The 13,792-nt window shown below is 42.2% G+C and overlaps 1 protein-coding gene across 1 annotated transcript in view; it reads left to right on the top strand.

Moving 5' to 3' along the window:
• The window catches only part of VPS39 (VPS39 subunit of HOPS complex), a 111,904-nt gene that overhangs the window by 17,333 nt on the left and 80,779 nt on the right, over nucleotides 1-13,792 (top strand). Inside the window, exons 8-11 of the mRNA XM_073609491.1 lie at nucleotides 123-306; nucleotides 3,594-3,714; nucleotides 11,299-11,419; nucleotides 13,483-13,612. Coding sequence (XP_073465592.1) covers nucleotides 123-306; nucleotides 3,594-3,714; nucleotides 11,299-11,419; nucleotides 13,483-13,612 — 556 coding nt within the window. The remainder of the gene's footprint in view (nucleotides 1-122; nucleotides 307-3,593; nucleotides 3,715-11,298; nucleotides 11,420-13,482; nucleotides 13,613-13,792) is intronic.

Raw genomic sequence — 13,792 nt, 5'->3', positions numbered from 1 at the left:
CCTTTTAAAGAGATTAATAGTAAACTAGAAAAAAAAGAACGTTTGTTTTTTGTTATTTGTTAAGTAATAGAAGGTATCTGTAGGACTGGTTAATAATTGTGGGTTTTATTTTTTTCCTGCAGGTAGATGGTAAAGGCTCTATTAAGGAGTTGTTCCCAACAGGCAAGCAGCTTGAACCATTGGCAGTACCTCTGGGTGATGGAAAAGTTGCAGTGGGTCAGGATGATCTGACAGTGGTGCTAAATGAGGAGGGAACTTGCACCCCAAAGTGTGCCTTGAATTGGACAGATATCCCAATGGCAATGGGTGAGATTTTTTTTTTTTTTTTTTTTTTTTCAGTAGTTTAGAGTCAATTAAAACTGTTACACAATTACACAGCAGAGAAGCAATCTTTGAAGACCCCCCTCTTTAAGGTGATTGTAAAAGCTAATTTTTTTTTTTTTTTTTTTTTTTTTTTTTTTTTTTACTTTTAATGCATGCTCTGCATTAAGGTAAAAAAATCAAATCCTGTTGGGGGGCCTAGCCATGCTGTATTGGTCAATAGACGCACACAGCCCGTCTTGGAATTGAGCCTGCACAAGTGCCCCCATAGCAAGTCGCACTCTAAAAGAGAGGAGGAGGAGCCCAAAATGCCGGCAGGGGTCCCCAGAAGAGGAGGTTCAGGGCCACTCTGTGCAAAACCATTATTTTAATTAAAAAAAAAAATTACAATACAAAACGCATTACTTTAGTTCCTTTCAAAACTGACATTGTTACTGTACAAGTAATTTTGTAATTTTATTGTTACAATTTACCCTTGCTTTCAATCTTCACTAAGTAATAGTTCCCATAACTATTTAAAAATAAAAAAATGTTTGCTACCATAGCAACAGTAATATATTTGGAAGCATGATTACATATAATCCTTATCCAACTTCTCCATTAATTAAATCACTGCTGTGGTAGAAAGATGGCTGTATGCTATGCACACAGCCATATCTCCTGTGATAATAAGCACCCATTTCCGTCTTAATGATATAAATGCATCTTACCTTTTGATGGTATGTCTCCCCTCTGGTTCCCCATTCCCCAGTAAACAGACATCAACACATCCTTACGTTCTCATCTCAGCATTTCTGCCTCCCTCCGCCCTGAGACTGCCTTTATTAACACAAAAGCTTTCACAAACAGGAAGTGATGGTTCCAACAGCCAATCACTTCTTACATGGCAAGTGACATCACAGGAAATGACAAACAGTAAAGGGGAGGGCACTCACAGGAGGGAAAGGGGGAGGAAGTGCACACACCCAGTCTTAGTCAGCATGGAGCCCACCCAATACTGTTCAAAGTAAACAGTATCTAGCAAGCTCATTCTACTGGTTCTCACAGGCTTGAGACAATCTGTGGGGACATTTGCTACTGCTGTTGTCAATTTACGGTACAAATACACCGACAAGGCAGATATCAATGTCCTCTTATAAAAACAGATATGTATCCAAAAATGGATAGCGTAGTCCGCATGAGAGATATGTAATAGGTTTCTCTCGTTATGCGGACTTCGCTTCTCTAATGTGCATAGTCATTTGAAGGCAAGAAGCCCAGCGCATTGCGCTTGGTACCTACAAACCAACAAACATCCACAGATACAGAGAACTTGTCTCAAATCCCATGAGAAGGTTTTCATACTGATCATTTTTACCACTGGTCTTGATTCAACCCAAGTGAGCGATTCTCGATTAAATCAAACTTTGGGAGACTTATGACAATACATTAAAATACATCTTCATAACATTTTCCACAACACTGCTTAATTGATGCACTGCATCTCCTTGAAGTCTGCCTAATACATGAGGTCAGGTTACAGATGGCCTGTTGCATGGGTGCCAAGAATAGGTCCATATGTGGTGGGAAGCTTGCAGAGTGTTCTGTCAATATGGATGCTGTTGGTGAGGGGGGGAGCCCTGTGTTAATGTTACACTCGCACTGGAAGTCTTAATTGTGCCTGGGCACAGTCCCCCCAACACCCCCCCCCCCCCCCCCCCACAATCTGGTTGATATGTGTAGTATCAACACTCTGAATCATGTCTTGGCATGGTTACAGTAACAGTACTGTGCTTTGGGACTACTAGGAAGAGGTGGTCATCCCGGGCATGGTTCTCTTATGGTCTGGTTGGGTTTGCTTCAGTGTGAGTGCAAAATGTGCCTGAGCACAGACCTATGTAGATCATGGAGCGGAAAAGCAGGACTTACTGTGGTCTGGTTGGCAGAAGTGATCAGTGGCGGTGCGTCCATTAAGGTGCACGGACGCCGCCCCCTCTCTCCAACCACGCCCCTCTATGACTAATGGATAGATTCATGCATTGCATGAATCTATCCATGGCCGCTGCCACCCCCCATTCAGGCATCTGGCCCCTTTCGGGCGCCTGAATTACAGTGGCAGGGGGTGTTTTTGAAGCACCTGATTAGCCATAGGCTCTAATAGGCTTCAAAAAATGTGGCCTCGTGGCGCAAAGCATTGCGCTCGGCAGGGTGTGTTAGAAAAGCGAATGAATATTTGCTTTCATAACACTGAACGCCTCTCAATCAGGTGCGTGGGTCTGTTACCCATCACCTGATTGGCCAAAAGGACAGGCGCTGCGACTTGACGCCTATCAGGAAGAGGGGAGGAGACGCATGGAGGACACAGGAGCTGCTGTCTGACCTGCTGCAAGGTCCCGCTGCATGACCCGCCACCGAGACAGGGTACGTGCCAGGCAGACGGCGGGGGGGCACAGTGGCTGCGTTTGATGGGCACAGTGGCTGCGTTTTGGGGGGGGGGGTTTCAGAATTTTTCAGTTTGTTTGCGCCCCCCCAAAAAAATTTTGAGCACCAGTCTCCATTGGAACTGATGAAAGTTTGCCTGCGAATAGTTGGTTATAGCTCAATGTAAGTGCAGCACAGCAGGGGAGGGGGGGGGGACAGTCGAACTCGGGGATGGTTAATAGGTCAGCTGTGCCCAGTGTGTGAGCACACCCTTAGAAAGAATTCAGGAAGTGGATTTGCATGGACTGTTTCCGTGTACAGAACACAAGTAGGTAAAGATCCAAGATAATGTCTGCTAAAATCCTGTACACCACCTATGCAATTTTTTAGACATTAGCCTGTGAACACTAATTTAAAAAAAATAAATAAAAATGATATACAACAAGCATTTATTAAAGTGGAATTAAACTCTCCAAAAAATAAAAATGGTGCCAGGCAAGATTGTTATGACAGAAGATGGCCCTATTTATTTCTTCTGTCATAACTGCTTGTTTCTGCCTGTCAGTGTTTATTGTAGATTGACCCGCGCATGCGCAATTCAGTGTACGTTTACGGCACTGTTCTGTGCTCTGATGTGACTCGCATGCTTGAGAGTGATGTTTTCACGGTCCGGTGGCCTGAAGAGTCGGCACCCCTAAAGGAACACTGGGAGAAGGTGATGGCGCTTGTGACATCCATTATCGCTGACACCACAGCGCTGAAGGGGATTGCTTGGCAGATAAGCCTGCCATAGTGTGTTGCTGTGCATTATGGTCTTTTCTTGCCTTAGTTCACTAAAGTGCAATATTGGCCAATGTTTTTCTTTATAACAGAGTATCAGCCTCCATATATTATTGCTGTCTTGCCAAGGTACGTGGAAGTACGGACATTTGAACCGCGTCTGCTAGTGCAGAGTATTGAACTTCAGCGACCCCGCTTCATTTCATCTGCAGGGTGAGTGCCTATGTGATTCTACAGATATTAACTTCATGATGCAGCTCTTAGTGGCCTTATTCAATATTGGTTACAAGAGCAAAGCAATAAGTTTATAAAGTTTATTAACTCATAGCAGCCAATCAGTTTCTTATCTCTAAGTTAATGGTGTAAGATGGATTTTGGTTGGTATGGATGCTATACTTTGCTTCTTGCATCATTCCTTTTTTTGTATTTATACTACTACTATTACTACTTCTCCACTACTGGTATTGTATTGTAGCCTTTCCCTTTTTGTTAGCTAACTTAAGTTATTAACCTCTTCAGCCCCCGAAGATTTTACCCCTTTCCTGACCAGAACACTTTACAATTTGGCACTGCGTCGCTTTAACTGACAATTGCGCGATCATGCAATGTTGTACCCAAACTAAATTTGCATCCTTTTTTTCGCACAGATAGACTTTTTTTTTTTTCCGCTATAAATAAAAAAACAGCGACAATTTTGAAAAAAACAAAACAATATTTTTTGCTATAATAAATATCCCCAAAAAATGTTTTTAAAAAACACATTTCTTCATCAGTTTAGGCCAATATATATTCTTCTACATATTCTTGGTAAAAAAAAAATCGCAATAAGCGTATATTGATTGGTTTGTGCAAAAGTTATAGCGTCTGCAAACTATGGGAAAGATTTATATCAGTGATCAGTGCTATAAAAATGCACTGATTACTGTGTAAATGTCACTGGTAGGGAAGGGGTTAACACTAGGGGGCGATCAAAGGGTTAAATGTGTTCCCTCAGTGTGTTCTAACTGTATGGAGGATAGAACTGAGTAATAGAGACATATCGTTGTTCCTATTTGCTAGGAACAAATGACATGTCTCTTCTCCCCTGACAGCACAGGGATTTGTGTGTTTACACACACACACGCACGCACGCACGCACGCACGCATGCACATCCCCATGCTGATGCTCGCGCATCAGGTCCCCCGCCTTGCAGCGTGAACAATGTCATCATTGCTCCTTTTGAAAAAATATCAGAACTTTGACTAGTACCGCTTTTACAAAGTTAATCATTGTGTTCTATATACATATGCTTGTACTCCTTTTCTTCCTTTCTTCCCTTTTTTATTGAGGTGCCAAAAAAAAAAAAAAATGTCTGGATTAAAAAAAAAGGGGGGGGGGGGTGGTTTTAAAGTGATTCTAAAGGCAAAAGTTTTTTTTTTTTAATCTTCATGCATGAAGATAAAAAAAATTTTGTGTGTAGCAGCCCCCTAATACTTACCTGAGCCCCATCACTATCCAGCGATGTTGCACAAGAGCCTCTGCTGTCCTTGACTTTCCTTTCTGATTGGTTGGGACACGACAGCGGGTGCCATTTGGCTCCTGCTGCTGTTAGTCAGTGAGCCAATGAGGAGGGGAGGGGGGGCCATGCCGCAGCTCCAAGGCTGAATGAACATACCAAGCCTCTGCTCGGGTGCCCCCATAGCAAGCTGCTTGCTGTGGGTGCACTTGGCAGGAGGGAGGAGCCAGGAGCATTGGAGAGGGACAAGAGAAGAGAAGTCACCTCACGGAGCAGGTGAGTATAACATGTTTGTTATTTTTAAATAAGAAAAAACAAGACTTTAAACCCAAAAGCCTTTATTATATTGCAGCTTCCCAATTCTTAGATGATATGATTGCATTCCTTTTTTTTTTCTTCCTTTTTTTTTCTTCCTTTTTTTTTTTTTTTTTTAAGGCTTTCTTCTGTTTTCATCTGGTGATCTGGGCAGGAAGTCTGTCTTTTCAAAAGAACAAGCTCTCTTCCAGATGTATTAGTTTACAGGGATTAGACAAACCATTTTACACTAACAGGGGTGCTTGCAAGGATCAGCTTTTATTCATGTAAACCCTTTGTCCCAAAAGGAAAAAAAAATGCTTGCTGTAAGTTATTTTAAAGTGTAAGCTTGAGTTTGGCTTCAATGTGTTAGTGTATTTAAATCTGTGAGTACATTTATCACTACCCTCCCCCCTCCAGACCGGCAATGCCACTTTCTGCTGTGCCTCTGTCCTTATTCATCCAGAGTGGGGGCACTCTTAATACAGGAGAAGTGTTACTGACCAGATTACCAAGTGAAAACAGAGGGGAGAAAAAGCCTAAAAATGAATGCAGCCACAAAATACATTTTTGGCTTTGGCATTAATACTGCTTTAAAGTGGTTGTACAGGCTGAAGGTTGTTTTATCATCTTGCGTTCTATGCATGAAAGTAAAAAAATCTTCAGCGTCCAGCTCCCCCCTCCCCCCTCCCCCCTAATGCTTACCTAATCCTGATCCAGAGATGTGCAGGAGAGCCAAAGCTCTTCTGGCTCTCTGCCTCCTGATTGGCTGAGATGCACGAGGCATTGGCTCCCACTGCTATCAATCACTGCCCGTAAGACAGGAGCAGGGGACTGGGCTGAGCTGAGCTCTGTGTCTTATGGACCCAGGGACCTGGCTTGGCAGCGAGCATGCACACGTGCCCCCATAGCAAGCGGCTTGCTATGGGGGCCTGGAGCGCCAGCAGGGGCACCCAAGAAGAGGAGGGTCGAGATTGCTCTGTGCAAAACCACTGCCCAGAGCAGGTAAGTATATAGTGCCTTAAAAAGTATTCATACCCCTTGAAATGTTCCATATTTTGTCATGTTGCAACCAAAAACTTAAATGTATTTTATTGGGATTTTATGTGATAGACCAACACAAAGTGGCACATAAGTGTGAAGCAGAAGAAAAATGAAAAATGTTTTTTAACATTTTTTTACAAATAACTATCTGAAAAATGTGGCATGCATTTGTATTCGGCCCCCTTTACTCTGATACCCCTAACTAAAATCTAGTGGAACCAATTGCCTTCAGAAGTAACCTAATTAGTAAATATAGTCCACCTAGGTGTCATTTAATCTCAGTATAAATACAACTGTTCTGTGAAGCCCTCAGAGGTTTGTTAGAGAACCTTAGTGAACAAACAGCATCATGAAGGCCAAATTATACACCAGACAGGACAGGGATAAAGTTGTGGAGAAGTTTAAAGCAGGGTTAGGTTATAAAAAAAATCTCAAACTTTGAACATCTCACGGAGCACTGTTCAATCCATCATCTGAAAATGGAAAGAGTATGGCACAACCGCGAACCTACCAAGACATGGCCATCCACCTAAACTGATAGGCTGGGCAAGGGGAGCATTAATCAGAGAAGTAGCCAAGAGGCCCATGGTAACTCTGGAGGTGCTGCAGCGATCCACAGCTTAGGTGGGAGAATCTGTCCACAAGACAACTATTAGTCGTGCACTCCACAAATCTGGCCTTTATGGAAGAGTGGCAAGAAGAAAGTCATTGTTGAAAGAAAGTCATAAGAAGTCTCGTTTGTAGTTTGAAAGAAGCCATGTGGGGACACAGCAAATATGGAAGAAGTGCTCTGGTCAGATGAGAGCAAAATTGAACTTTATGGCCTAAAAGCAAAATGCTATGTGTGGCGGAAAACTAACACTACACACCATCCCCACCGTGAAACATGGTGGTGGCAGCATCATGTTGTGGGGATGGTTTTTCTTCAGCAGGGACAGGGAAGCTGGTCAGAGTTGAGGGGAAGATGGATGGAGCCAAATACAGGGCAATCTTCGAAGAAATCCTGTTAGCGTTTGCAAAAGACTTGAGACTGGGGCAGAGGTTCACTGTCCAGCAACACAACAAACCTAAACCTACAGCCAGAGCTACAATGGAATGGTTTAGATTAAAGCATATTGGCCCAGTCAAAGTTCAGACCTAAAGAATCTGTGGCAAGACTTGAAAATTGCTGTTCACAGACGCCCTCCATCCAATCTGACAGAGCTTGAGCTATTTTGCAAAGAAGAACGTGCGAAAGTTTCACTCTAGATGTGCAAAGCTGGTAGAGACATCCCAAAAAGACTTGCAGCTGTAATTGCAGCAAAAGATGCAGGACACTATGCTGTGTTTTTATTGGGCGCTTGATAGATTTTTTTTTTTTTAAAGGGCGGATATAAGGTATTTTCCACAATAAAGATACACAAGGAGACATGCTGCACATTATATAATTTTTTACAAAACAGATTACATGATTTTACAAGGTCTTTAACTAAGATTTATTTTTGGGGTTACAGAATTTCACAATGCTGAGCTGACAGGGAGAGGAACTTTTTTGTACATGCCATAAATAAGACATCCCCTGAAAATAAGCCCTAGTGTGTGGTTTTTGTATCCAAAATTTAATGTAAGACCCGGTCTTATTTTCGGGGAAACATGGTAGCTGCTCCCTCCAGTAGTTTTCTGCAGGCAGCCCGTAGTGGATGGACCTGCTGGGCTCCTCCCACTGCTTTGCTCTCTGTGCAGGCTATGTACAGCACAGTGATGTCACTGCTATTCTTACAAGTTAGCAAAGGCATTTACTGCACATACTGTAGATTTTTAACTTGTGTAGTTTTTGAGGAATATATTTAAAAAAACTCCAGGCAAATATAATGTTTACCATGCAATGGAGCTTTGTCTGCAGTGCATGAGTTAATTGCTTGTTTTGTCTAGGGGCGCACTGAAAGGCTATACTTGCTCAATCCTCCGAAAAACCGTGTTCCCACACGTCCAGTGGTGGGCTACACAGGAGTACACTTCTGAAATGTCACTTTGGCAAATAACAACAGGAGTATAAGAAAGTACACTGAACAAATGGATCAAATGCATCTACAGTGAATACATTCAGAAATTTGACAATGATCAAATAGCATAATGCCAGTTAACACATAACCCAACTGTAAATAATACAGTAGATCGACCTCCAGAGAAAAAGAATCATTGTGCTCACCCATGTTCTAAGCATAATAAACTGGAGGGCCTGTGCCTGGGGGGAAAAAAATGTCAACCAGGAGAAGTTCTTCTTTAAATGAGAACATAGTGTGCCAAACACAAAAGAAAAAGAATTCCTGCATCCACGCAAATTAGCTGTATGAAGGAATTTAACCACCTTCCCACCCAGACATTGTATTCTGACAGCTGTTAGAATACATTAATCAATGTCTGCAGTTAATTAAGAAGAACATTTCCAGCATGATATTCAATTCAACAAACTATTGATTTTTGGTGATTAGGGATGGCCACACACTGATCAAAATTTGTCCGGTCCCTGCTGAACTAAACAAGTTTCGATCAGTATATGGCCAGCTTTAGACTAACTTAGCATTGTAAGTTATTGCATGGTAATATCTTTGTAATTAAAACAGTAAAAACCTATTCCTTTATTGATAAGCAGAGAGATATAAGTAGAAATGTATGTTTTATATATGCAGTGGGGAAAATAATGATTTGATCCCCCTGCAGATTTAGTTAGTAAAATTAGGTATTTGATCCCCAAGCAAAACATGACTTAGTACTTGTTGGCAAGCACAGAGGTAAGACGTTTCTTGTAGTTGGTTACCAGGTTTGCACACATCTCAGGAGGGATTTTGGTCCATTCTTCTTTACAGATCTTCTCTAAATCCTTAAGGTTTCTTGGCTGTCGCAACTAGAAGTTTGAGCTTCCTCCATACATTTTCTATAGGATTAAGGTTTGGAGACTGGCTAGGACACTCCATGACCTTAATGTGCTTCTTCTTGAGCCATTCCTTTGCTGTATTGGCGATATGTTTTGGGTCAGAAGGGAAGAAGGTTCTCATCTAAGATTTTACAATACATCGCCCCATCCATTGGCCCCTCAATGCAGCACAGTTGGCCTGTACCAAAGCATCATGTTTCCACCTCCGTGCTTGACTGTAGGGAAGTCTTCTTTGGGTCATAGTCAGCATTTTTCTTCCTTTAAACACGGCAAGTCCCCCTACTCAAGAAGGCAACTGTACAATCATACCAATGAACATCTAAATGATTCAGAGGATTGAGAGAAAGTTCTGTGGCCAGATGAGACCAAAATTGTGCTCTTTGGCATTAAATTGACTCGCCATGTTTGGAGGAAGAAAAATGCTGACTATGACCCTAGGTACCCCAACCCTACAGTCAAGCACAGAAGTGGAAACCTGATGTTTTGGGATTTTTTCTCTGTTCAAGGTACAGGCTGACTTTGCCGCATTGAGGGGCCAATGGACGGGGCCATGTATTGTAAAATTTTGGATGAGAACCTTCTTCTCTTAGTCAAAACACTGAAGATGGGTCTTCCAGCATGACAATGACCCAAAACATACCGCCAAACCAACAAAAGAGTGGCTCAAGAAGCACGTTAAGGTCACGGAGTGGCTTAGTCAGTCTCCAGACACTAATCCTATAGAAAATTGATGGAGGGAACTAGGGTTGTCCCGATACCACTTTTTTAAGACTGAGTACAAGTACCGATACTTTTTTTCAAGTACTCGCCGATTACCGATACTTTTTTTTTAATGTCATGTAGCACTAATGGGCACTGATAGGTGGCATACACTAACGGGCACTGATAGGTGGCACACACTAATGGGCACTGATAGGTGGCACACACTGATGGCTGGCACTGATAGTTGGCGCTGACTGATGAGCACTAATAGGTGGCACTCATTATACAGCACTGATAGGTGACATGCACTGATAGGTGGCACGCACTGATGGCTGGCAGTGGCACTGGCTGGATGGGCACTGATGGATGGCACTAACAGATGTCACTGATGAGCACTGGTTGATGGATGACACTTATGGGCACAAGAGGATTAATTTTTTTATGCTGCTCCTGTGACGCCCATCTTGGTACACCCTGCACTCGGCCTCAATAAAGCAACAGCGGACATCTTGTTACACCCAGCCCGAACTATATGGGCTGGGTGTAACAAGATGTCCGCTGCTGGCATACTGTGGCCGAGTGCAGGGTGTACCAAGATGGGCGTCAGGATTTTCAGTTACACTGATGGTGTAACTGCAACACGGAGCGCTCTCCGCTCTGCTCTCAGCTCCGCCCTCCACTCGCTGACCCCTCCCCGTGCTCCGCCTGCTGACTCCACCCTCCGTTTGCTGACTCCGCCCTCCGCTCCGCTGACTTCCTGTCTCTCCCAGCCAGGTATCGGCTAAGGCATCAGGAGCATTTGTGCGAGTACAAGTACTCGCGCAAATGCTCGGTATCGGTACCGATACTAGTATCGGTATCGGGACAACCCTAGAGGGAACTGTAACTTTGAGCTGCCAAGTGACAGCCAAGAAACCATAAGGATTTAGAGAACATCTTTAAAAAAGTGGACCCAAAATCCCTCCTGAGATGTGTGCAAACCTGGTCACCAACTACAAGAAACGTCTTACCTCTGTGCTTGCCAACAGGGGTTTCTCCACCAAGTACTAAGTCATATGTTGCTTAGGGATCTAATACTTATACTCACTGAACTGCAACTTAATTTATAGCATTTGTTTTGTGTTCAGGATTTTTGGTTGATATTCTGTCTCTATCATTTTAAAATACACCTATGATAAAAATATAGACCATTCATTTCTTTGTAAGTGGGCAGACTTACAATATCTGCAGGGTATCAAATAATTATTCCCCCCCACTGTAAATTAGGTATGTATTGTTTTAAGAAATGTTTACTTAAAGTCTATTCAAAATGCAGCATTTTTCCAATTAAATATTTTCTCTCTTTAGACCAAACATGGTATATGTTGCTAGCAATCATTTTGTCTGGAGATTGGTCCCTGTTTCAATTGCTACGCAGATACAGCAGCTACTCCAGGATAAACAGTTTGAGCTTGCACTGCAGCTAGCAGTAAGTAGCCAAGAGGGTGCTATCATGAGTTCATTAAGCCCTTAAGGATGAAGGTCCAAATAAATTTTAAAGTAAAACTATAGGGAAAACTTTTTTTTTTTTTTCCATTTTTGATAGAGTAAATAAGGCTTAAAACCCCTGTCAGATTGTTTTTTTTTTTTTCCCGCCATCTGTGTTGCATTGCAAAGATTTCCCTTCACTTCCTGTCCCATAGCCAAACAGGAAGTTAGAGGAAATCCCGGCAAATTAAGGGAATTCCTTGGGGACCCTTAGGTCATCAGAACTAGTGTCCCCATAGGAAGATTTCCCCTCTATTACTTTTCTGGGGACAACCCAAAATTTGTTTGTTTTTTTTTTTTTTTGTTTTTTTTTAAACTTTCACTTTCAATGATAATGGTAAACAGGACAAATGGATCTAATCGCTCTGCACTCCATCCAAAACTAAAATAAAAAGGTTTTGCCTTTAGTTAATACTTTAATGTCTGAAACCAGGTTTGGGCAATTTTGGCATGTGTTAGTACAACTGTACATCTTTGCAGTGACTTGGTGTATTGAGATGAATTATACCTTGTGTTTTGTTTTTTTTTTTGTTTTTTGTTTTTTCCTCTCCCGGCCTTAATTGGACCTTCATTTGATGGGTAATGTTAATAGATATTTCCCGATTGATTGATTTTTTTTTTTTTTTTGCCAGCCTAAAATAGTAATGTTGACTCCCTCCTTCCTGCAATGGTGCTCATGGCAGTGAAAGTTAATCCCCCCCCCCCCCCCCCCCCCCAATCCTTATCCTTATCCTAGGGCACTAGGGCTATAAGATAACAAATGATCACTTTTTGAATTCGGGTTCACTAAATAAATATGCATTCATTTTTCATTAAGGCTGTTGGTGCTTGTAGTTCATTGATGCACAGGGATTTGTGAATCTGTGATGAGGTTGTGTGGGCCGTGCCCCCACATGGCCGCACTCTTTGAATTGTGACAGCAAATGCAGGAAGAAGATCCCCTGCTCACTGTCACAAGGGGGGGGGATTGGGGGGAGAGTGGTCAGATGCTGAACATGTTACACCCTAAATATGGGTGTAACATGTTCAGAAAGGTGATCTTATCCCTTAAAGTAGAACTGTGGTCACACGTTAAAAAAAACAGTTAGAATAGGCTCTCTGTTCTTCTGTGTACCCCTAGGAACATTTTGTAATTGCCTTTTGGTCCTGCCAGGAAAACCAGTGAGTAGGCACTGACTTTGAGAAGGTGAAATTATTGTACTCTTCTGCACTGAAATCAGTGCAGCTTTGTCTACCTTTCTGGCAATGTAGCTGCTTGGATGTTGGCCCCTCTTCTAGCCCTGCCAATGAAGAGCAATGCCTAGCTCAGCAGTAAAAAAAATTGTGGCGCATTGCTGTACCTGCAGGTGCATGCACACCCTAAGTAGAGGACATGCAACATTTGTTTAGTAACTCCCAAATCTTACAACTGTCTAGCAGCACACAATATTCAGCTGCTGAAATGTTTCTACCTAAATGGCATAGCTATGACAACGCCTGTTCGGGCAGTAGTGCGTTTAGCCGTTGTTTCATGTTTTTAGTAAATAAGTATTGGAGGAGATGCTGCATGTTGGAAATTTAATTTCTTATGATATCCAGTTTCTGAAGGAGAGGGTGGTACAGTGCACCACCAGGGGAATTTATGGGAGTTTGAGCAGTCTACACTTTTTCAAACAATCTAGCAACATAATCAAAAATCTAGGTTTTTCAACTCCATTTACCTTTTTTAAAGGGGGGGGGGGGGATTGTTAAATTACATTTATGTTTAAAGTGGTTGTAAACCTCAGACATATATTATCTGAACAAAGCACATATTTCTATAGTGTTTACTTGCCTCTCTCCAAGCACCAAGCGTCATTTCCTGCTACTGTCTAGTTCCTTTGCTTACTGTTTTAGTGTTACTGTTCCATTGAAATTCTAGTAGCCAAGTTTCAGCTAACTCCTATTTGTGCCCTGCAAGTACTCAATTAAAGCATACAGAATCTTTGGAGATTTATAGATTAGTGCTAATGTGTTTCATTTCAGAAGATGAAAGATGATGCAAACGGTGAGAAGCGGCAGCAGATCCATCACATTCAGAACCTCTATGCCTTCAACCTATTTTGCCAGAAGCGCTTTGATGATTCTATGCAAGTGTTTGCCAAACTTGGCACTGGTAAGAGGACACTTTACACACGTTGACACCTACTTTATGTGAAAGTTTTTCTTACCATGTAGCCCCTAAATGTCTTCCAATGTAAATGCAGTCTCCTATGAACCCGCTTCTGCATCTTCATATACCCACATCCACACTAAATGGAAATGGTTGTAATAAACAAACAAAAGCATACTTCCA

Source organism: Aquarana catesbeiana, linkage group LG13 (assembly GCF_042186555.1).
Source record: "Aquarana catesbeiana isolate 2022-GZ linkage group LG13, ASM4218655v1, whole genome shotgun sequence".
NCBI classification, from domain to species: domain Eukaryota; kingdom Metazoa; phylum Chordata; class Amphibia; order Anura; family Ranidae; genus Aquarana; species Aquarana catesbeiana.
The sequence above is the reverse complement of the archived record's forward strand: the minus strand, read 5'-3'. Positions and strand labels throughout refer to the sequence as shown.